The following is a 22216-nucleotide window of genomic DNA, read 5'->3' as shown; positions in this document are numbered from 1 at the left end:
AGATAATTGCCCCTGGAGAGCCCTACGTCTCTATGGTAAACTGTGGTGTGTGTACATCACTATGACCCTGTGCCCTGACCATAATCCCTCACTGCAGGGGCTGGATTAGGGCCTCGTTTTATTAGCCAGGCTCACCATCCCCCCTCCCGAGTGGTTTTGTTCCCGCTTCAGTGTGGATCGATTGCTGGCTCGGTCTGAAGTGGCAGTGCTAGTTATTAAACGTGGGATAACCAAACCCTTCGGACTGCTGGGATAATCCCATCACAAATTAAGTAGAGGGAAATTGGTCAGGGAGAGCCGGGACTGGAGAGAATCTTCATATTGTGACCTTCGTAACACAAACGAGCACAAACTCCTTTATTTGTTAGAAGCTGATCCGTAAGGATTTCGACCCACGGTGGATCAACACTTTAGCAAGCTGTCGCTAAACTGAAACTAAAGTTTTGACAATCGACTGAAACTGTAAAAGAGCCAGAGTATTATTACTTAGTGTGTAAGAATCGATCCAAAAGAGAGCCATGTGTTGTGATTTTTATACCCTTAATGCTTGAATGTTGAAGTTGTCATGGTTTCTAAGGGCCTGCAAACATCCATCTATCAACTGAGCCTTGAGGTATTATGGGAAATATAACAAGGCTTTTAATCCATACCAAGTGTCTTGTGCAAGCCCCAACTACACACAAATCTATGAAAACATAGAAAAGGTTCCCTTTAAAAGAAATACAAATATTTAATATGAATACTTTGAGAATTTTAATATGCTTTCTAACCCATTCCTGTGCCCTTTCTCTGTCTTTCTTTCTTTTTTATAGTTCTGTTGTGTGCAGCTTGCGTGCTATCTCAAAGTCATCGTGTGGAATACTACTGGATGTTAATTACCCCTGCTGTCTGAAGTGAATATCATTAGAGCTTGAACTGGACATGAACCAGCCATTACTGAAAGGGGCAAAAGTTTATTAAATGCCATTAGTAGGTCTTCAACCTAATTTAAAAGCGAACACACAATGACTGGCTGGCTGCTAGATGTGATTTCCAGGCTGCTCTGACGTAGCCTCGGGCAGTGGGCAAAAAAAAATGAAACACATTTGAAACAAAGGAATAATAGTACAAGCTGCCGGTGAGGGATTTAATCCCTCTTATTTGGGGTGGAGGTTTTTGTTATGGTTTAGCAGTGAGTGAGAAAGTAGGTTTTATAAGTTACCTGTTTCTGCAGAAGAACTCGAGTTGCACCGATGATTTCCTCATGAGAAATGGCGCTTTATAAAGTTGAGTTACTCACCCAAAAAAAAAAAAAAAAGCAGTTTGAAAACCCTGTCATCATCTCTACTTTCTTGCTGCTGAGAAAGTTCCTGGAAGTTTCCAGATGTCATCATAAATTTATTTGCATACGAAGCCTTTCTACCGGAGTTACCGCACTCAGAGACAAAGGAGGAGGGAGAGAACTTTTGTAATGAAATCTCACCGAAAACTTGGCAACAATAAGAGTTTTTTGTAACACAAAAATGTAATTTTTTTGCAGCACTTTACGTTTACATTACCCTGAATTGACAATACACTGCTGTAATGTCACTAAGTCCTGACTATGGATTGGGAATCTGTGTCTATGTCATAATTATTCATTTCACCAAGTGTGGGAAAAACAAGACCGATCTTTGGATCGAGGACCTTATTGGGCGACAGCTAAAGATGTAATGTGTGCTTTTGTCTTCTAGGTCAGTGGTTACTAACAGCGATGACAAATTTGACTTTATGAAATGGTCATAAATTATGAGGTGCTAAGAGATCTAATATTGACGTAATCCCCAGAACACTAAAAAGGACAAGCTTGTCTTTTTAGCACCTAATGGCAGCACTCAGACTAAGCAGACACTCGACTAAGCTCCACTTCTTAGACCACATCATCTCTAGAAAAGACTTAGAGAGAGAACAACAGTTCGGGGCCTCTGAGCCCTGATTATAATATTGAGACTACGGATTTATCAGGTAGGGGAGGATTAAATGAAAGCAGTTGGCGCCAAGTAAACACTAAGTAGAGGGGATGCTTTATCAGGATATTAGCACAAGTTCAAGTAAGTGAGATAGTACAAAGGATGTGAGTGAATGAAGATGAACTGGGATGCCTTGATAAGAGGTGTTTAGTTAGTGTACTAGGTGCAGAAACACATGCTTATTTCACTGTTATTTGCAGGATTCAGTCACTATTTCTGCCTCGACACAGGTGGTCACAAGAAACACTTACAGTTGTTCTTGAATCTCCTTAGTCTTGTCACGGTGTTAAATAACAGACGAGTTGGCGCACAGCGTAATCCATGATTAGAATGCGTCGCTCCCACCACTAAGACGTGTCTCGGTTGTATCAGATGGAAGCTTAACACTGGCATATGCTCAGTGCAATGATCTGTCTATGGATGACAGGTGGTTACCCAACTATTTGCATAATTATGGGTGTAACACACAGGCTGCTAGGACGTCATAAACAAATCCATATGGCCTTTTGGGAAAATCCAGATGATTTACACCACAGCTAACGGATATACTCACCGTCTTGACTTTGTAGCAGACATCGGTGGGATTTCTCACTGAATGTTTTAACCGGAGTGTGAAATATGGAGCAACTTCATCCCCTCTACTTGTTTTGGCAGCTCTAATCAAATGTGGGAACTTTATACCAAGTTTTCATGACAGATCGGTTAATGTGGCAGCTGAAACATGGGCCAGTGTTTCCTGTGTAGTTTTCTGTTAGACGTTTGATGGAAAGAATAAATGTTGGCTCTGAGACTCAATTTCAGTCCCCTGGAAACTTCCTAGAATCAACTTGAGTTGGGTAGCACAGTGTGTAAGAATGACCTTTATCGCAATAGTCAGATCATGATATATGAGCAAGTTTCCTGCAATTATTATTGTACTTGTTATTTTTAGAGTGGTTCGACCAAGCAAGGGGTTAGATAATCACATCTAATTTTTTTCTCACATGTACTTTTATATAATATATATATTTTTATCGCTGTCTGGGTAATTTCCCCAGCCAAAACTGTGTGTATAATATATCTACAGTAATGTATTTCAGCACAGATGGAATCAAGCCAAGCTAAACTTTCCATCGTGGAGTTGCGCAGTGTTGTTTTGGGCTTAACAGACCTTTCATAAAAACACGAGTACTTGTAATCACCACTTCCCATGTCTCAGCTGACATTTCATGGAGTGCTGTTAAGGAGGTATAGCAGGGGATGTAGCAGCACCTCCCAAAAATGGGCAACTTTTTGACGACCAAGGTGAAAAGCGAGCCGCTTAATAAATCGATAAAGCGGCAAGTGGTTTGATTTTGCTATAATTCCTTTTCTTTGTCTTTTGTAATCCCCTCCACAGACATGTCTCTCAATGTCCGTCGCAGTAGTGATCCCGCACTGGCTGGCTTTCCTCCAGGCGAGGCCCCGGTTGCTCCAGAAGAACCGTCCAGAAAAAATCCAACTCGCTGGTCCACAACCCCTGGTTTCCAGAAGCCCAACCATAAACGAAACCCCAGCAATGAAACAGGGAGCCTCGAACAAAAGGTAACTACACCTTCTGTGGTAATGTAGCCAATAAACTGTGCACGAATGCCTCAATGATACCTGGTATGATGCACCATTAAGTTGTTAAGATCATTTATTGGAATCTAAATGGTGTCAAAATGCAATAGATCAATAAAGTCTATTTTTTAAACTACTGTGAACTATTACATACTTATTCCAGCAGCACCTTGGCCAGAAGATAGGGCTGCTGATGTACGGGTGCTGCATCAATTATAATGCCCGAGATATGTGCTCTGAAATCTTCCCAACCTCCAGTCTCTGTTTTCAACTTACTCCTTTCTTCCCTCATTTTCATTCCTTGTCTCCTCTGCGCCCCAAATCAAAGAAATAAGTGTTAGATATGAAAGTTGTGCTGCCCTGCTTGCAGATATCCAGCAGTAGCATAGATAGTGTTTATCTGAAACTAGTTCCATCTGATAACACCCCTTCTTGTCATCCAAAAGGATTAGCGGAGATTCTTAAACACATTCCCTTTATTACAAATTCACCTTCTTGGTGCTTTTAAGCCTCTGATTATTAGTCAGAAAAAAATAAAATGAAATAAAACACACCTCAGGTACTCCAGTGCATCCTCCCTGCTGCTTCTGAAAGTAAAAGAAAGCCAATTAACTTCTCACAATGGCTGCCGTGCTGACAGCCCTTTACTTCTCACTGAGGGAGAGGTATGTTCCCATCAAACGGGGATGTTACAAATGGGGAAATTATTGAATGTTCGAAATGTGAAACATCAGCTCTGCGTGTGATTAGCGTGTCTGGGAGAAGGGGCTGATAGAGACACTTTAGTTGTCACGGCCCACAGAATGTAAAAGCAAGAGTGTGGGCTGAAATCAGAGCTCTCATTTTGTTAGTGGGAATTCTGTTCTGAACTACTGAACTGAGCAACTATGTATGTTTGTGTGCTTGTACTGAATATAAAAATGGGAAAGCAGAGGATCAGGAGTGTTGAAATATGACTTTGAATTTCATTGACTGTATATGGATTGCATGTCTTTAGCCCTTCTGTTACGTCCTACCATGCATAGAGGATTCCACATCCACAACGATGTTTGTGGATCGTGGATAAATATTATTATGTTGATGTAATAAGAGGATTCCAGATTATGTACACCGCCACACACTAAACAGACGGATACGGTAGTTTAAACTAGAAGTTTCTATTAGTTTACTTTAGTCATACATAAAGCAATGGTTTAACCCTTTATAGGGCTCTCATTAAAACACGTAGACATTAAAAATTTCAACCCTGCCGTGTTATTGGGGGATATTTCAGGACTTTTTCACATGTGTGATTTTTTAAAAAAAAGTTATTTTACAGTGCAAATCAAGATTCCTTTCCTGTTTATGGTATACGTATTTACCAAAAAACAAACAAACCTGTATATAAGACCTGTAGGATAAACACAAATATGTTTATAAAGCCATGTTTTTTATGAACATTGTTTTTTTTATTCACACTGGCAATTTTCGTAAATATAACACACATATCAAATAATTACTGAATAAATTTTAGTAATAAGTAATAAGATGTACTGTAAAAATAGTCACCAGTTATATATCATTAACTGCTATACTAGAAAACTGCAATAAGGTCATGAAACAAACCAAACTACACACTCAGTTTTGATGTTATGACCACAAGTACGGTATGAGTGTAATGTAGGGGTAAAAAAAATTAAAAGCTTGAAATGCAACAGGCTGTGACTGACTGGTCAGATACAATAATATCACTATCTGTCACATAACCTGATCTTTTGTGATTGGCTGGGAGAAATTCCTCTTGGTAAGTCGTGGGGAGGACAATTGTTTTGTCCACTGAAGTCACCAAATATGGCTTCTTGTCCAATAAAAGGTTAAGACGATTCCTGTAAAAAACCTTCCTGGCAAAGCAACATTTTACATGTCGAGTTCAAAGTTATTATGACCAAGCCACTATAAATCAATAATTCCCTTAATAATGTTCAGCTGCCCAACTTGTAATGTTGTGTCCCATTTAGTTCTTGACTCCCATCTGCAGCAGTTCAGATGTTATCTGAATGTAGTGCATTTTAAGACACCATCCTGCCACAGACGCTTGAAATGGCATGGTGTGAAAAGTGACGAGCTAACAGCAGGATGCTGTCATTTTTATTCAGCTGACAGAACCAGACTTTTTTCAACTACAAAGGGAGTCTTAGTCCTTGTAACCCTTAATCTATTTCTTGCACCAACTGCCATATATTCATTTCAAGTCTGTTTTTATGAAATTAACAGCATATGTTGTAAGAATGTGTTAGTCAGCATGTGTAGTATTTGTTCTTGGCACCATATTTTTGAAAAGGAACATCCTTCAGCATTGCCAAAAGCAACTTACTCATAACAAAGTCTCTTCACTGTCTAGGATCGTTTCCTTTTACAGACTAAAGCCAGCCACGTGTTCAATTCCCCAACTAGTCTGAAAACGGCTCAGTCAGACTCAGTTTTTCTGCTAAATCTCAACAATAAAAGTCAGTGAGAGTACTCAGTCATCGGCTAGCACTGTAAACTCATCACATCTGCCAATGACTTTACAATACTTGGTATTTAGGGTTATCTGCACTTAGCAAAATCACCCATAGGGATTAGACAGTCAGTTTGAGCCTCTCTGGTATCCGGCTTTCTCTACATTTTATGATCTGATGTGTCGTAAAACTCTGTGGAGGGGGGTCCTTTGTCGTGCCGTGTCTGAGGCTGCGATGGGTATCAGGGCTGTCTCTATACACAGGCCAGTTGTGCAGCTCAGTTTTATAATTCTGTTATGCCTTCATCAGGCCCCTTGCATGTCACATTCAACTGTAGCCAAACACTGCTGGCTCTCCCTCCCATTCTTTTAAGCTCCTTTGTTTTTGCGTTGTTTTGATATATTTGCTATTTTGTGATTTGTTAAGCAACTATGTGTTCTCTTTCAATTGTGATGTCTCATTAAAAATCCCCAAAATGTTTTTTTTTTCGCTCTTACTCTTTATATGCTGTTTTTGTGACTAATCAGACCATATATGGTTGCTTTTCTACTTGTTTGTCTTGGTGAATCACTTGGCTTTGATTTTAATTATTGATTTGCTTTCTCTTCTATTCAAAAAAAACTTCACTCTTGACCTTCAGCTGCTGAGATTCCTAAGCCAAGGCTAGCAAGTGTGGAATATTATCTTTTGTGCCTGGGTGTGTTTTTTTGCTTGTGGCCAGTGTAATATTTTATGCTCAAGTATGCTGATGTATGACATTACCTTGGCAGGAGCTTTGTGAAGTTGTTTTGGGTTTTTTTGTAATGATAAATCCTAGTTGGAGCTGTCTTGTTATTAAAAAGGTCCTCAAGCAGCTCAGGTGTGGCTGTAATGAAATATCAGGAGCAAGGGTTGAGTGAGAGTTAACTGAACCACAAAGATGGTACAGTCTTCAAAAATCAGGTTCGTCCTGGATTTTAGATAATTATGTACCAAATTTCTTTCTTCTTCTTTTTTTTTTTAGAAAGAGTATTTATACGAGTGCATTAAAGACTTCTTCTGATAGCAGGACCACAGTGGTGTACAATTTTTAATGTCTCTGCCTTTTCCTCTTTCTTTGCAGGGCAGAGGAGCCCATGCCTACCGTAGTCTTCCTCGTGATGCGAGTGGCTGGTCCACTCAGTTCCAAAGAGAGATGACTCGATCTTCCCTTAGTGCCAACCATCCAATGGTAGATCGATGGCTCGATCGACAAGAACAGGTTTGTTGGTGGACAATTAAGGAAATTGGAGACTCTATGGTTTATTTGTGGTTTGCAGATAAACATCTTTATTGCTTGACCAGTTCATAGCAGCTTGTATTTTTCACCACAGCCACCACTGGTTGGTCTAAAATAAAACAAAACAAGTTGGTTCACTTGGTGATGTGCTGATACAAAACTGACCTGGCTTGGTACAAGAGGATCTGCAGATTCAGATATTTGGTGTATGTGCTTAGCAATCAGTGGTGTTGAGCTAAAATTTCAATATCTCTACTTGAATATTGCTTAGAGGCAATGACTTGGAAGGGTTTTTGAACTTTGGATAGTGGGCTTTCTTGCTGTAAATTGATCAATGGATACAAAATGTGTTGGTCTAGAAATTAAGCGGGCATACACTTGTTCTATATAGTACAAGCCTTCGGGTTTTTCAAAATGGAACTTGTTAAGGTTCAGTTACACTTCAGTAAAAATAAGACAGTGACCTCCTTGCAACTCAGAAAAAAACTGCGTTTGCCCTGTGATTGCAATAAATTTTTTCATATAAATATACCTATTGGGAGGCAACTGGTCTCCAAGGAGCCACGGTCCAGCTCAGTCTGACTGCAATCACCCTCGTACAAATTGTCAAAGTGTCAGGGCTCTGTGTGCAGGCGGATGAAGAGGAGGATCCAAATGCGAGACTCGGACACTGAATACAACTCAAAACCTCAGCTTTATTGCTGGCATGAAGACAAAACATGAAGTGAACACTGAATGCTGAGAACAGAAACACACAGGCATAATCTGATGGTACGACGCGACACTGAGCACAGGAAAACACAGGGCTAATATACACAGGGTGGTAATCAGGGAATGGGCAACAGGAGGGAGACACAGCTGGGAGAAATTGGACTAACGAGACAGGGAAGCAGTAGAACTGAACACACTCACATGAGACACAGACCTTCACAATAAAACAGGAAACAAGAAACCACTAAACAAAGACGCAGACAGAATATAAACACATGCAACTCAAACAATACATGAAACAACAAATCCTTAAACACGGATAAACAGAAACATGGAACTCTAATAATAATAATCATCATAGCATCAGAGAAACAAAGCAATCATTCAAAAATAAACCAAAACATAAGAACTCAAAATGCTGGGTCAAACCTGACCCAGAACCGTGACACAAACATTTACAAATAAATGCCATCTTACGTATAGACCCAAACAGGTTGGCAATGTATTGCAATCAAACTCTGAGTGAGTCTGTGCTGATGACCACAACTTCCCTGCGACGCATCCATTTGCAATAGAGGACTTGACTCAATCGGTTGCTAGCTATTCTGACTATATTTCTATTTAGAAGCAAGTGTGTGTCAGAAAAGATTCTGAATTTCTGCTTTAGATCTGTGAGTTTTGTGGAACTAGACTGCAATATATCTCCAACAGAGAGCAACAAATTTGTAATTTTCACGGATTTATCACAACTAATGACTGTATTATCACCAACAGATTGCATGAAATTGCCCCGATTTAGTCACAAACTGATAGCAGACAAACTCATTTTCACTTATGTTTTATCTCTGTCTTGACTCACCAGAGTCATACCATCTTTCTTTTAGTTCTTGCGTATGAACAAAATTCTACTGTAGAAACGTATACAGATAGAAATGGAAACTCCTCACCAGTTTCTTTGAGGCTGCACTTGTTTGAAGTGCTGGCTCTGGCTGCTGGCCTGGGGTCAGCATACGCCCAGCTTTAACGTCACTGGGTTGTTGGCTAGCTTTCGGCTAACTGTCCATCATGTAGATAACTGACAAACCTTTGTAATGCCAGTAACAAAGTAGCTGTGACATAATTACTGAATTTTGTATCGTAATGTGTTACATTACTGTGTTACAGAAAAGTGTAATGTGATTACAGTAATGTGGGGATTTGTTTTGTGGAGAGGAGAAGTTGAGGCTGTGTATCTCTGTAAAAAAGTAGCGGTACTCTAGTTTTCATGTCCACATTGAAATCCCGTTGCTCTAATTATACAGCAGATTATACACTAGTTATATATCCTATTAAGTAGGAGTATTATTTAATAACACTATTTTGCTGATGCATGATTTGGCATCAACTACACAGCGTTTCTTGATCATAGTTTACTCCTGTGTTTTCACAGTATGCATGATTCGTTATCTCTGACCACAGTGTAATGTCAGTCACAGCTGCGACTGATAACAGAGTTATTACAGTGACAGCGACTGCTCACTGCCCAATCCAATTTAGATCCAGGTCAATGACTGACATCAGACTTCTGTCCAATACTTTTTCATGAAGTAACAGTGTACAATGTTAGTCCTTGCAGGCTTGTCTCCTCGCCTCACACCCTCTTCGCTCTTTGTGATTGACTCACCCTGTGACTGGTCCCTCAACTCCTCAGTCTGTCAGAGGCGAAAAAATATTCTCCCTTTAAAAGTTATTAAAAGTGACAGAGGCTCTCTGCAGGGAGGGTGGAAATGACCTTGGGAAGTGTCGAACACGCTGAGCTTGATGTGAAGAGGATTTCTCCCAGTTTGTCTGCCGGTCTGTACCTCAACTACCTGCTTTGATTCATGCAGATGGTGTTTAATCGGCCCATTAAAGAATAAAAAAAGAGCCGAGAAAGGGTGAGGAAAAAAGAGTGAGATGCTCGAATGACTATAAAGTCTTCCTTCTTTCTCTGTAGTCTCATTATGGTTGTGTTTGGAATTCTTTCTCTTACTAAACATTATGAGCACCTATTGAAAGCAGTGATGCTACAATCAAGCTATTGTAAAAATAGCTGAAGTTGAAAACATACTGTTTATCAAGAGGGCACGTATACATGCAAACAGCTCAAGAACAGGATTTTGTTCAAAATATGAAGCCTCCTAAATCCAAGATAAAGCTTTCAAGTTAATAGTTATCAGCCAAGTATAGTGTAAATATAAAAAAAGAGATTATTATTTAAGAACATGAGCTATACTGGTGGAGTCGTGTAAATATTTCATGATTAACGGCAGGAGCGCCACGACACCCTCACCGTGGCTAATCCTCGGTGCCACCTGAGTGTTTATAATCTGACAGCCGTGCAACTAAGTTGAGTCACAAAGCACAAATCCTCTCATTAGGGGTGACACAGTATAAGTTTCAAAGTCGCACCTTGTAGCCCAGTTGTTCCTTCCCTGCACTCGCTGTATCACAGTCTCGATCGCTGCCTTCCCTCCCACACGTGACGGTTCAATATTTTGTCTTCTTTGTGCGACGGGCGAGCAAAACAGCAGCATTGGATCGCGAGATAAAAATACACAGCGTGGGTTAATTAAAAAGAACTGTGATCAGTGCTAAAGCGTCGGCAGCGATAATGAGTGTACACACGCACATAAAAACACACAAACACGTACAGATATGCCAAGGTTTTTTGGTAAAAACACACCAATTAGCTGTTGTTTATCGTGGATTATTTATCTGCTGTGTTTTTATCGTTCTACTTTATGAGTTAAGATAAAAGTAAAACAAAGAAACCGAAGAGCGGGCGTCATCCTCATTTCTTTCTTTTGACTGGAACAAAATACACACACGCAACTACTTTGTGTATTTATATGCGCATAGGTGTTCTAGCAGCGTCATTTCTTAACTTCATACAATAGCTTCAATTTGAAGTACTTATCTTTTAGTTGCGTGGTCGATGTGTGTGAAGCAGCTTGGCATGCTCTGGATAGTGAGTTCGCTTCACCATTCATATTTAAGCAAGCCTTCCCAGCTCATGCTATAAATTAAAAATGTAAAGTCAGGCTGAATAAAATAACACATTGACTCCTGTGCTTAAAATGCCAAGGAGGTGCACGGGGGAGTTAACTGGACAATCTGTGACTCTGGTATTCTCAAGCTGGATGAGTTTGAAGTTTAGCTGCAGGGGATCAACTATGGATTCAGGGTTGAATTCTCTTGAGATTTTATTTTACATCACTTCTCCCAGGTGCTTTGGTAAAATGTATTGATTTGTGCTCGTTTTGGTGCTTTCGTGCGCTTCTTTTGTGCAGACTTTCAGCCTACGTACTAAGACAAGGACGGCTGGCCCATAGTTACATCAGGCAATTGTCCTATGTTTATCTAACAAGTCAATAAATTCACGTCAGTATCAAACGGTTCAATCTAAGACATCAGTAGCGTCTACCCCTAAATCTCTCACCACCCACACACACACACTCTGCCAAATGCGGCGTGGAGAAAAGCACGCTTTATCAGCCCATATACACCAAGGCCTTATGAGTTATTCTTCATATAAACAGCTGACATTAATGCTGGCCTATTATCCCACTGATGAATGTTAATGGGCTTTCCTGCTTAGCATTGCACACGCACACGCTCCCCCACATACACATTTTGATCTGGTTGAGTGGTTCTCCACTGTATTATTTTGCGGCCTTGATGATGGACCAGGGGCCATTATCATGAGCTGTAGCAGAGGCAGGACTGACATCAGCTGTCGATCACTGAAGGATTTAACCCAATCAAGGCTAACATGAAGAGAAGCAGATGTGTTTGAGCTATATTGGCAAAGCTCACAATTTGGGATTTCAGAGATAGTATTAGACAGAAACATTCTAATGTATAAATGCTAACTGTAGGGTTATTTAATCTACACATAAAAACACAAACAGCAAAACAATAAGCCTAATACACAGATCAGGCACAACATAATGACCACCTGCATAATTTTGTGTTGGTTTCCCTTTTGCCGCTAAAACCCTTTTGCTGCCTCTGTCAGTGCGCCCCAGAGCAGCTGTGGCTACAATGTAGCTTGCCATCACCAGTGTGTGAATGTGTGTGTGAATGGGTGGATGACTGAATGTAGTGTAAAGCACTTTGGTGTCCATAGGGACTAAGTAAAGCGTTATACAAATACAGGCCATTTACCATTTACCATAAAACAGCCCTGACCCATCGAGGCACGGACTCCACTAGATCCCTAAAGGTGTGCTGGGGTATCTGCACCAAGATGTTAGCAACAGTCCTGCAAGTTGAGAGGTGGGGCCTCCATGGATTGGACTTGTTTGTCCTGCAGAACCCACACATTCGTAATTGGACTGAGATTTGGGGAACTTGGAGGCCAAGTCAACAGGGTGCATTATCCTGCTGAAAGAGGCCGCAGCCATCAAGCAGTACCGTTTCCATGAAAGGGTGTACATTGTCTGCACAAATGCTAGATAGCTGGCATGTGTCAAAGTAGCATCCACGTGGATGGCAGGACCCAAGGTTTCCCAGCACAACATTGCCCAAAGCATAACCCTGGCTTCGTCCATTCCGTCAGTTGCTTTCTTCCCATAGTGCATCCTGGTGCCAGGTGTTCCCCAGGTAAGGGACTCAGACATACCTGGCCATCCAACTGATGTAAAAGAAAACATGATCCATCAGACCAGGCCACCTTCTTGCATTGTGCTGTCTTCCAGTTCTGATTCTCATATGTGCATTGCTGGCAATTTCTTCAGTGTACAGGGGTCAGCATAGACACCCTGACTGGTCTGCAGCTATGCAGCTCCATACACACCTAACTGAGATGCTCTGTGTATTCTGACACCTTTCCATAAGAACCAACATTAAACATTTCTCTAATCTGAGCTACATTAGCTGTACAGTCTGTTGGATCGGACCACACAGACCAGCCTTCGGTCCCCACATGCATCACTGAGCTTTGGCCAACCATGACCTCTGGTTCACCGTTGTTCCATCCTTAAACAACTTTTAAGAGATACCGACTACTGCAGACTGGGAACACCCCACAAGAGCTGATGTTTTGGAGATACCCTGACCCACCTCTCTAGCCATCACAATGTGATTCATAATCCGTTTGCACAAATCCTCACAGTTGCCCATTTTACCTGCTACTAACATCAACATTGATGACAAAATGTTCACTTGCTCCCTAATATATCCCACCCAGTAACAGGTGCCATGATAAAGAGATAATCAGTGTTATTCACTTCACCTGTCATCGATCATAATGTTATGCCTGTTCAGTGTTATTTGAAAAGCATATTTTGATTTATTTGTTTGTGTACAGGCTCTAAAAATACTGTAAAGTCCATAACATATTGAAGTCAGACAGACAGACTCGGAGAAAGGCAACACAAAACCCCTAAAACATTACATAACAGCTTCCAAAGCATGTTTGGGTGAAAACAGTTCTGATCACACATCTTTGATCAAGCCTCCAACAGTCGGGCTCCCTCTCTTTCTCTCTGTGTTGTCTAAATGAGGCACCTTGTTTGGCGAGTTTTAAAAGAAACGCAAAGTGGTGAGGCGGCCAGCTAAATCCTCAAGCCAGCACGTTGAAAGGAGATGAGTCTGTTTAACTTCAAGGTGGAAGAAGAGAGCAAGCAGCAGCGCAAATCCTGCCTTTTTTCCCTTTAATGTTGTCACATCAAAGATCTCTCTCTGAACAAACACAGATTGGCATTTGCGACCGACCGACTCTATTGTTGTTTTTGCTCTTCTTTTCCCACTCTGTCACTAGTAGTTGTTGGCCACTGAAAATAAGGCTCAGTGAATGCTCGTATTTGAACGAGTCTCCTGAGTAGCTTAAAAGAGATTGTCAGAGGTCTGCTTTCTGTTTTAGATTTAAAGTGTTTGAGTTGATCTCTGTTAGAGTCAAGTGCTTTACAAAGCTGCGGTAGGATTATTGTTGTTGCCCCACTCCGCATGATGCCATGATGGCAGTTAATGCGCCATTGTAAGAGACAAAACTGATATTTCCCTCTAAATACTAATTATTTGTTTAGCTTGTTGATTTTTTTCATTATACAGGAACGATACACCTTTATATAAGATCCATAATGAATCACTGATTTATTTAATCAAAGGATATTTCATTTCTTCCATTACAAATACAATAAACACAGCAGTGAAGGTTCTGAAGTGGCAGGTCTAAAATTCAGGAAAAACTCTTGGACACGTCAGTATGGAAGTTAGCATTTAATTTTTAGGGACTGCTGTTGGTGAGTGAACTTGGTAAGTTCTCCTGACTAGCTTCTTGGTAAAGCCCACACAGTCTGCAGACCCCGAGGCAAGCCACAGGCAATGTTAGAGCAGCTGAGCATGGAAAGAAAACACAGCAATAACCCCCAAACCCAGCCTGCCTAACACAGTCTTGCTGCCTGTGCCACCGTCTACCTCCACTTCTATCTGGTGGCTGTAACGTGCATTCGTGCTGTGTTCATTATGTTCAGTTAATACTGCAATGATGTTTGAGATGCAGCAGGGCATGTTTTCAATGTAAAACTCTGAACAAATAAAAAAAATAAGCCACATTCCAGAACAGTGCAGGAATCCTGGAAGAGTGTGCTCCTGGATTTGCCTCTTGAAAGACCAAGGAAGATGTAGACGGAATGAACCATGGTTTGTGTGAAGTCCGTAGACATGCACTTTGGTGTATGCACACATGCAACATGAACTCAGGATGTTTTGAACTAGTTGCTGACCGGTGGGTCTGACCAGTAGGTGCAGCTGTTTGTTCAGCTTTGGCTCCTAGCTCATTGAATCTTCAGGAAAAAAGACATTTTTGTGGCTTCCTACTTCTTCCTGCGCTCGTTCTCTACAATGTTTTGTTTAATTTTTGTCCTGTATGATTTTTTTAATAAGTCATTTTGGCTGTTAGTGTAATTATGTCACCTAAATGAAATAATTATTTTAAGAAAAGACTTAATTCTGCCACTGATTACTTAAAATTCACATTATTTACATGGCGGGCTAATTTTTCTTCTCTCCTTTGGGAGTCCTGTGTAAATGGCAGCTCACCAGAGATGCTTCAGTCCAACTGAGGACCTGAGTGAGAACAATGCAGAGCCTCACAAATGCCTCGCCACTCTTAATTAGCCATTGCCGCTGAACCACTGTTAGAACGTCGGGTTTGTGACTTCTGCTTTGCACTGACTGGAGCTTTTTGTTAGATGTATTTGTCCTGTACACTTCTTTACGAAGTCCTTCTGTCGGTTTAATCTCTTGCTTATTGTTTTTAAATAATAATAATAAATATCAATAGTTTTAATATGGGTCCAAAACATTTAAAGGTCCTTAATAGAAGTTTTTACACACCGAAAAAAACTGAACAAAGTTAAACAAATTTCACATGCAAATTTATTGTGTAACATACATACAGACTGAAAGCGTTGCAATTTTGGGAAAAATTCTTGTACATAAAGTGATGATGAGCTGGTCCTGAGGTTTCTAACAAACAAATGGAGATTAAAAATCGACACCTTATGATGTCACCCACTGGCCAATGAGGTCTCATATTGAAGTGTCAAGTGGCGTTTTGAAATCGGATGTAACAAACGAAGGGTGGATGTTCCTGAGCAAACAAGAAAAAGCATTCCTGCCTTGCCTTTGTCTCAATATCAGTTCTGTCACTTTTAAAATTCATAGTTATCTAATCCCAAAGACACTTGGGGAAAAATGTCTAATTAATAATAAAGTCTAAATTGGATAACTTCACTGCTCAAAAAACGTACACCCCATTGTGTTTCAGCCTCCAGCCTTGTGTACAGAATCCTGCAGACAGCCTGCAGCAATGAAATGCATACAGACTCTGTGTATTCTGTCATCAAGTCAGTGTACATGTCAGCTCACCTTCAGACCGGAGTACGGGAGCAGGTGAAATGCCGTCAGTAGTGTTATTTAGTTCATTGGCTCCACAGCAGGGGAAATAGCTGACTAATTATGAAAATAATGCTACTTAACATCTCATTAAAAAATCACAATGACTCTCAATGTTGGTTTATTTACACGTGTGTGTGCACAACACTTAACTACAGGTAACCAGCTTTTTGTCCCGAAGCTATGTTACTTTCTTTGTGCCGTTTCTATATGCAGCAAAAAAAAGTTTATTCATCTTGTTCTTCATTATTATTTATTATTTAACTTTTTAAATATTTGTGCAATCGTCTTCTCTTATCTTGTTTGAACAGGATACAAGACTGGGCGTTGTTTTGGACGCTGGACGTTGCCAGCGCTCTTCTCTGTCAGCTGTACTGTAAATGTTTAACCTGTCTCACCGCGACACGTGTGTGAAGACGTGTGCTACTGGACAGCTGAGATTAGAGTTTCACTCATTCAAGCTTGAAATGCATAAAATTCATGCGCATATTTCTTGTGTTGAAAATTTTTTGTAATCACTTATTCCTAATGTGACCATTCCACACCATTCTTCACTTGCTGCCAACTTCATTTTTGTCAAAGTGCATTTTTTTAGGATTAGATATTTTTTGTGCACAGGCCTCTCTGAGCTACTCTGATCTTATTCTCATGCACAACCTTCAATGGGGATGCCTGGTTTTATTCAGTGGATCATTATTCAGGGACAGGCGAGAAGTCTGTTTACCTTAGTCACTATTCCATCCCTCTACCCTCCTCTTCTCTGGGTCCCTCTCATTTCTGTCCACTGTACCTCAGCTGCATCAAGGTGGCTATCCCTCTCTGCACTACTGGCTGTGAACGTGTTAATTCTTGATTAGAGTTCATGCATTCACTTTCTACAATTTGCTCCGTGGAGTGAGAAATCACTTTCTCAATGAGAATAATTGAACACGGGCAGGGGGGTGCCAGCTCATTACCCACAAATCACAGGGAGCAGGGGCACCTTAACTGAAGACAATAATGACTTTGGGGAATAAAATGAGGGCCGCCAGCGTGGAGCCAATCCACCGTGGGCAGCAGAGAACAAAGCTAGGCGAGGAAGATGTACACTGTTTCTTAAGGGGAAGTCATTTTTTTGCTGATCTGCCTACGGTACATATTCAGTAGAGTCCGAATTTATTTTTTCCCAGGGGGGTATGAGTTTAAGGCTTTGGAGCAAAGTGTCGTGTTGGAGAAGCAAAGCCCATATTTTGGCAAGGTGGCATTACACCAATGCTGACTGTGGCCCGGGCAAAAGATTGCAAGATAGAAATAATAAAGATGTGGAACAGCTTAAGTAAAATGAAAAGCTTTTTGTAGTCCTTGACACTGGGGCTCAAGGTGAACTTTGGTGACTGACATCACCCATTTTCCCACAGTGCAAAGTCACTTACTTCACTTTATTTGATTTCTCTCTCCTTCCTCAACCTTTCCCTCCTTCACACCATCTTTTTTTATATGCCACACATTTCCACTCTGCACAGAGTGCCAAATGTATCCACTCTGGCACAATGAGGTCCATTGTCACAATAGGCTTTTCTCACTGTTTTATAGGTCCCATTAGGGGGACAGAGGCTTTTAAGTTGCTGAAGGAATGCAATAACGCCCAGCCAACAGTAAACATCCACATCTCGGGTCCACAGAGGAACACGAGATGGAGCTTCTTCCCCATCTTACCCTAAGTGACTTGTTTTATTTGCATCAGGCTGAGAACAAAGTAGTCACACTTGGATAAAAATGGAGAGAAATGGGAAGGTTTCATTTTAGGACTCAGGAGATGGACACACTGAAAGCCTCTAAAACAAGAGTGTGACGAGGGAGGAGGCAGTCTGGGGGCATTTCTGTTTCTTAGATAGAGATGTAGGTATTACTGTGCTGTTGATTGTGCATATTTTTATCCAGCATTACATGAACGTTCATTAGAGAACCTAAACTTGATGATGGACATCGTGGGTTGCTTACTGCTTATGATGCGTTACCTAGTAAAACTTTGATGGCGACCTATGAACTATGTCGAACTTGATTGAGATTGTGCTGTTGGATGGATTTTCAGCCAACAATCCAACATTGTTATATTGTCAGAGATGGTAAGGTAGGTAAAAGAGTCCTGTGATGAAAAGAGTGAAACTTATGGGAACTGAGACGACCAAATAACAGGTGAACGCAATGAAGAACCAGTGAGAAATGGAAAACGGGAACAGGCTAATGGAAAGAGAAGACAACCAGGAAATTGTGCGAAACAGTGATGGCATCATAGCAGCCACAACATCAGTGAAACATGCAAAACTGCTGGCAATATTCTATGACTTTCTTAAGGTTGGATGCCTAGGATTGAATTTGAAATAGCCCGCATACCATAAATAGTGTCAGTGTAACAAGAATACCTCTGTAATGGGATACGGTTTTCCCTGCAGAGCAGTTTTCCCCCGGAATTTTTCCTCTTTATGTTTTTGATATACAGGCCATGGGAGCTGTTGTGAAGAATAGCACCCCTGCTGAGCTCCATCACAGATTCTCTGATATTCCCACATGAATTCGTGATTTCAACTAGAAGCATGCCGATGCTGTTTTCCATTTAGAAAACGGTAGAGTGGAGAAATGTGTGTCGTGTTTCTCGCCGGGGTCTCCCTGTGTCGGTTGATTTGGAAGGTGAGAGTCCTGCTGAAGTCGCTCTGTGATTGGCTGCCGCAGATATCTTCATACAATATGTAAGAATGATGGTGGCCACCCTCTGTGCCGCTCAGTTCGTGTGTTGCAGATGCGTATCTACACGTGTACAATGTTTACATGCAGCAAATTAACTATCCAGGCTATGATCGGTCTTGTTTGTTGAGACACTGATGATTTCCCCGTGCTCTTATCTCATCAGCGATTGCAATCACTTGTTGTGTTTAGGAAGTTAATTATCATCCAGTCTAACTAGAACACTCCTTTGATAAATCAATACCTTGTCTAATCTTGTGCTCATTGCATTCAGAGAATAAATACACACACAAAAATTGGCATTTTTGTAGCATTCGGCACTCCGTACAGGTTATTTTCTTTGTTTTTCTTCCCTTTCCTTCATCTTTCCTCTCGCTTTGTGTATTTCTTCTTCTTCCTTCTTCTCCACCCATATCCAACCAAGCCCCCCCCCCCCCCCCCCCCCGTCCCCGTCCCACACCAGATTACTGTGGCTGTGCTGAAGTCTTTTGGGACCTCTCTTCATTACTGGCCCTCCACAGGCCCCTCATCTCCACACGGCCCCTCTTCATTTAGCCCTGGCTGAGAGCAAGGACTAAACCAAATGGCTTTCTGTCTCCCTCTTATCCAAGAATTTCAGCTTCCAATTAAAACTAAATGGAAAGCTCCCCCCTCCACCACTGCCTCCGCCTCACCCTGCGCTGTTCCCATGACGCTACAGATGAGGCCCCACTCCACCTGCTCAAATACGGCAGCAAACAATGGCTGATCTGTAGAATGGACCGTTCATCCCCTGTAATAATTCGCTGCTGTGTGTACCAAAGCTTTGCTGTCTACTAAATTATTCATTGTTCAACAGCTTTCATCCTTATTTCCTACTTCATATTTGGTATATTTAAGATTTGAGGTCACTCTAGGTTATATAAATAGTGTGGACAATGGATATGAGTCTCTCACTCTCTATCTCTCGATATAGAGATATATAGATGTATATTATTTCTTCAGTGATAAAACATTGGTGCCACTGTAACTGCTGGATTAATTGGTTGTGATGGCAGTTTAGCGGAGCAGCAAGTGTAATTTATTGGCAGCTACTGTGCAACTCAATAACTAACTGTAGTTCTGTCTTAATTGCAGGAACACCAACTAAGTGTAATTTAAAAACAAAACAAAAAAATTACAGTCCAAACTATGGGTGCTCCCATTGAAATTCAAGCAGCTGATATTATTTCAATGAGGGCAACATTCACTCACTGACCTTCACAGTTTGAGAGATGGATTAAATGTTCTGAGCAGCGGAAAGCAGACTGTCCTCCCACTTAATAAGCTCAAAACGATGATTAATCTGTGAAAAGCACCACAGTTCCCCTTTTAATGCATGTATAAAGGCCCGGGATCCAGCTGGGACCGTCCGCTCAGCAGGGCTGCGCACTCAGCCCCGAGGATTATCTGTTCAGAATCACCTCCTTTCACCTAAGCCAGGTGTCTAGCAAGTCATCATATACTTTTTGAACCGTTGTTTTTAATGCATCGGAAATCCCAGATATGCTTTAACCACATCTTTGAAGTTTGGTGTAAAATGTTGTGCATTCCAACTCTTTGAAATCCTCATTCTGTATACAAAAACCTTTTTCTTTTTTTTTGCCGAGCTTAAGAGTAAGAAGCGCTCTGGACAATAACCGATGACGATAACTTAATTTGCAGTAATTCCTACCCGGTTTGAACCTCCGGCTCTCCGGCACAACAGGTCTGCTCCCGTTGCAGCTGTTATTGATGAGGCTTGGAAAAAGTCTTGGGCCTCTCCGTCCGCTTTGGGCCTTGGTTATTGACCTGGTGATTGATTTAGGTCCTCATAATTAGCAGGCCTAATTTAATTAAAGTGCAATTTAACGATACAGTAGGCAAAGGCAGTCTGTGTCATTGATAGATCAGCTCAGGCCTAATATCAAACAGGGCCTGGCAAAATAATGTATTCCACCCAGCAGGGTTCCCAGTGACAGAAGAAGGCGTAAGCGAAGAGACAAAGAGGGAGAATAAGAAGAGTAAAAAGATAGACAGGCCTTTGTTTTTCAAATGTCAGCCTACAAACTGCACTGCCTCACCTCTTCCCCTCCGCATCTCGCCGCTCCATTCTGATATGGACAAATGCACACTCACATCTCTGATCTAATTTGCTAAACAGCATTAGGAAACTGTCTGTCCCTTTCATTTGCTTCAAGTAAATTGACATCAGAGCCCTTTTATGAGCTAGAAGCCATGTCTTTCTAAAGCAAAACCAAAAGAGACAGATTTTGTTAATTAAAAAGAAGTGTAGGCTTTTCGGAAGTTATATTAAACTTGGCCAGCTGGGGATAAAACGTACTGCCCATTTAATTGCTAAGAAAATATATAATGAGGAAAATTTAAATTCATATTCTAATTTTCAGCGCTTGTTATATCCCTTGTTTAAAGGTACGGTAAGTACAAAATAATGTTGTACTCATAAATGTAGGTTGATTAGAGTGTAATTATGTCCTCTGACAAAGTGATAGATACTCATAAACTCATAAATCAATTAAAAATGGATAGGAGCAGGTTTGTGGAAGCCACCATCGTTTTGAACATTGATGGCCATCGCCAATGACTAGAGACTGTCCACATATATAGTATGCATTATCACTTTCAGTGAAAAAAGTCTTTCAGACTATATTTGACCATTTGCACATGTATGTTTTCATCATTTCTCTCTGATCTCTCTCTCTGTTTTCTCTCTCTCCTCTCACCTCATTTCCACCGAAACCTCTTCCTCCTCATCCTCAGCTTCTTCTCCTAAACTGAAGTCAGGGCTCTAACACACAGACATGTGCATAAACATGCTAATTTATTCTTGATATTGTTGAAATTACTCATTGTCACCGCATTAGACATGCGACCCTCCTTTTTCCACACTGCTGACAAGAGCAGGGTTGACAACAATAGCTGGTTGTGAGCTAACATTATGCCAGCTAATTTTAGGTTTGTGGCGTAATAATCAAACTTTCACTGTGATAAGCAGTTTAATTACAGTCATATGAAAGTATATTCGTTAAGTGTCCGAGTTCAACAATGTTAGAGCCACTACAATGAGAGTTTCACTAATGCCAGCTAACGGAAGCTAATGCCAGCTAACGGAAGCTAATGCCAGTTAACAGAGGCTAACGGGCAAAAACAGCAGCACTTACTGACAGAAAAGTTTAGGCTCTCCTCATTAGACAGCAGTGAGCTTCTTTGACCATCTTGTGTTGAACTCCTTTCACAAAGTTTTATAGTATCCCCCCAGAGTAAATAACAGAGGACTGGCAGATAAATTGCGAATGAACAATGGCCAGAGTCTGTCGTACAGTGGTCATCATAGCTACGATTATGCACTTGAATTTAGAGGGGTAAGAAAACAATCTGCAAATTACTGACACCTAGTGGTGAGTTTTATACTTTGTACCTTTAAGGAAAACTATTTTGAAAGCATAAACAAGCATGTCTTACATATTATGCAATATTTTGTGCTTTTTTTAAGGTAAGGTGAAAAAAACACTAAACAATTAGATTTTATTTTTGTC

The 22216-nt window shown here is 40.9% G+C and overlaps 1 protein-coding gene across 3 annotated transcripts in view; it reads left to right on the top strand.

Annotated features, from left to right (window-relative positions):
* LOC113028738 (partitioning defective 3 homolog) overlaps nucleotides 1-22216 on the top strand; it is a 352394-nt gene that overhangs the window by 128536 nt on the left and 201642 nt on the right. For all 3 annotated transcript variants that reach the window (XM_080305923.1, XM_026179154.2, XM_080305924.1), the window contains exons 4-5: nucleotides 3367-3551; nucleotides 7152-7289. In XM_080305923.1, coding sequence (XP_080162049.1) covers nucleotides 3367-3551; nucleotides 7152-7289 — 323 coding nt within the window. The remainder of the gene's footprint in view (nucleotides 1-3366; nucleotides 3552-7151; nucleotides 7290-22216) is intronic.

The sequence above is a fragment of the Astatotilapia calliptera genome, chromosome 9, assembly GCF_964374335.1.
Source record: "Astatotilapia calliptera chromosome 9, fAstCal68.1, whole genome shotgun sequence".
Taxonomy (NCBI): Eukaryota; Metazoa; Chordata; class Actinopteri; order Cichliformes; family Cichlidae; genus Astatotilapia; species Astatotilapia calliptera.
This window is presented reverse-complemented; position numbering and strand designations above follow the sequence as displayed.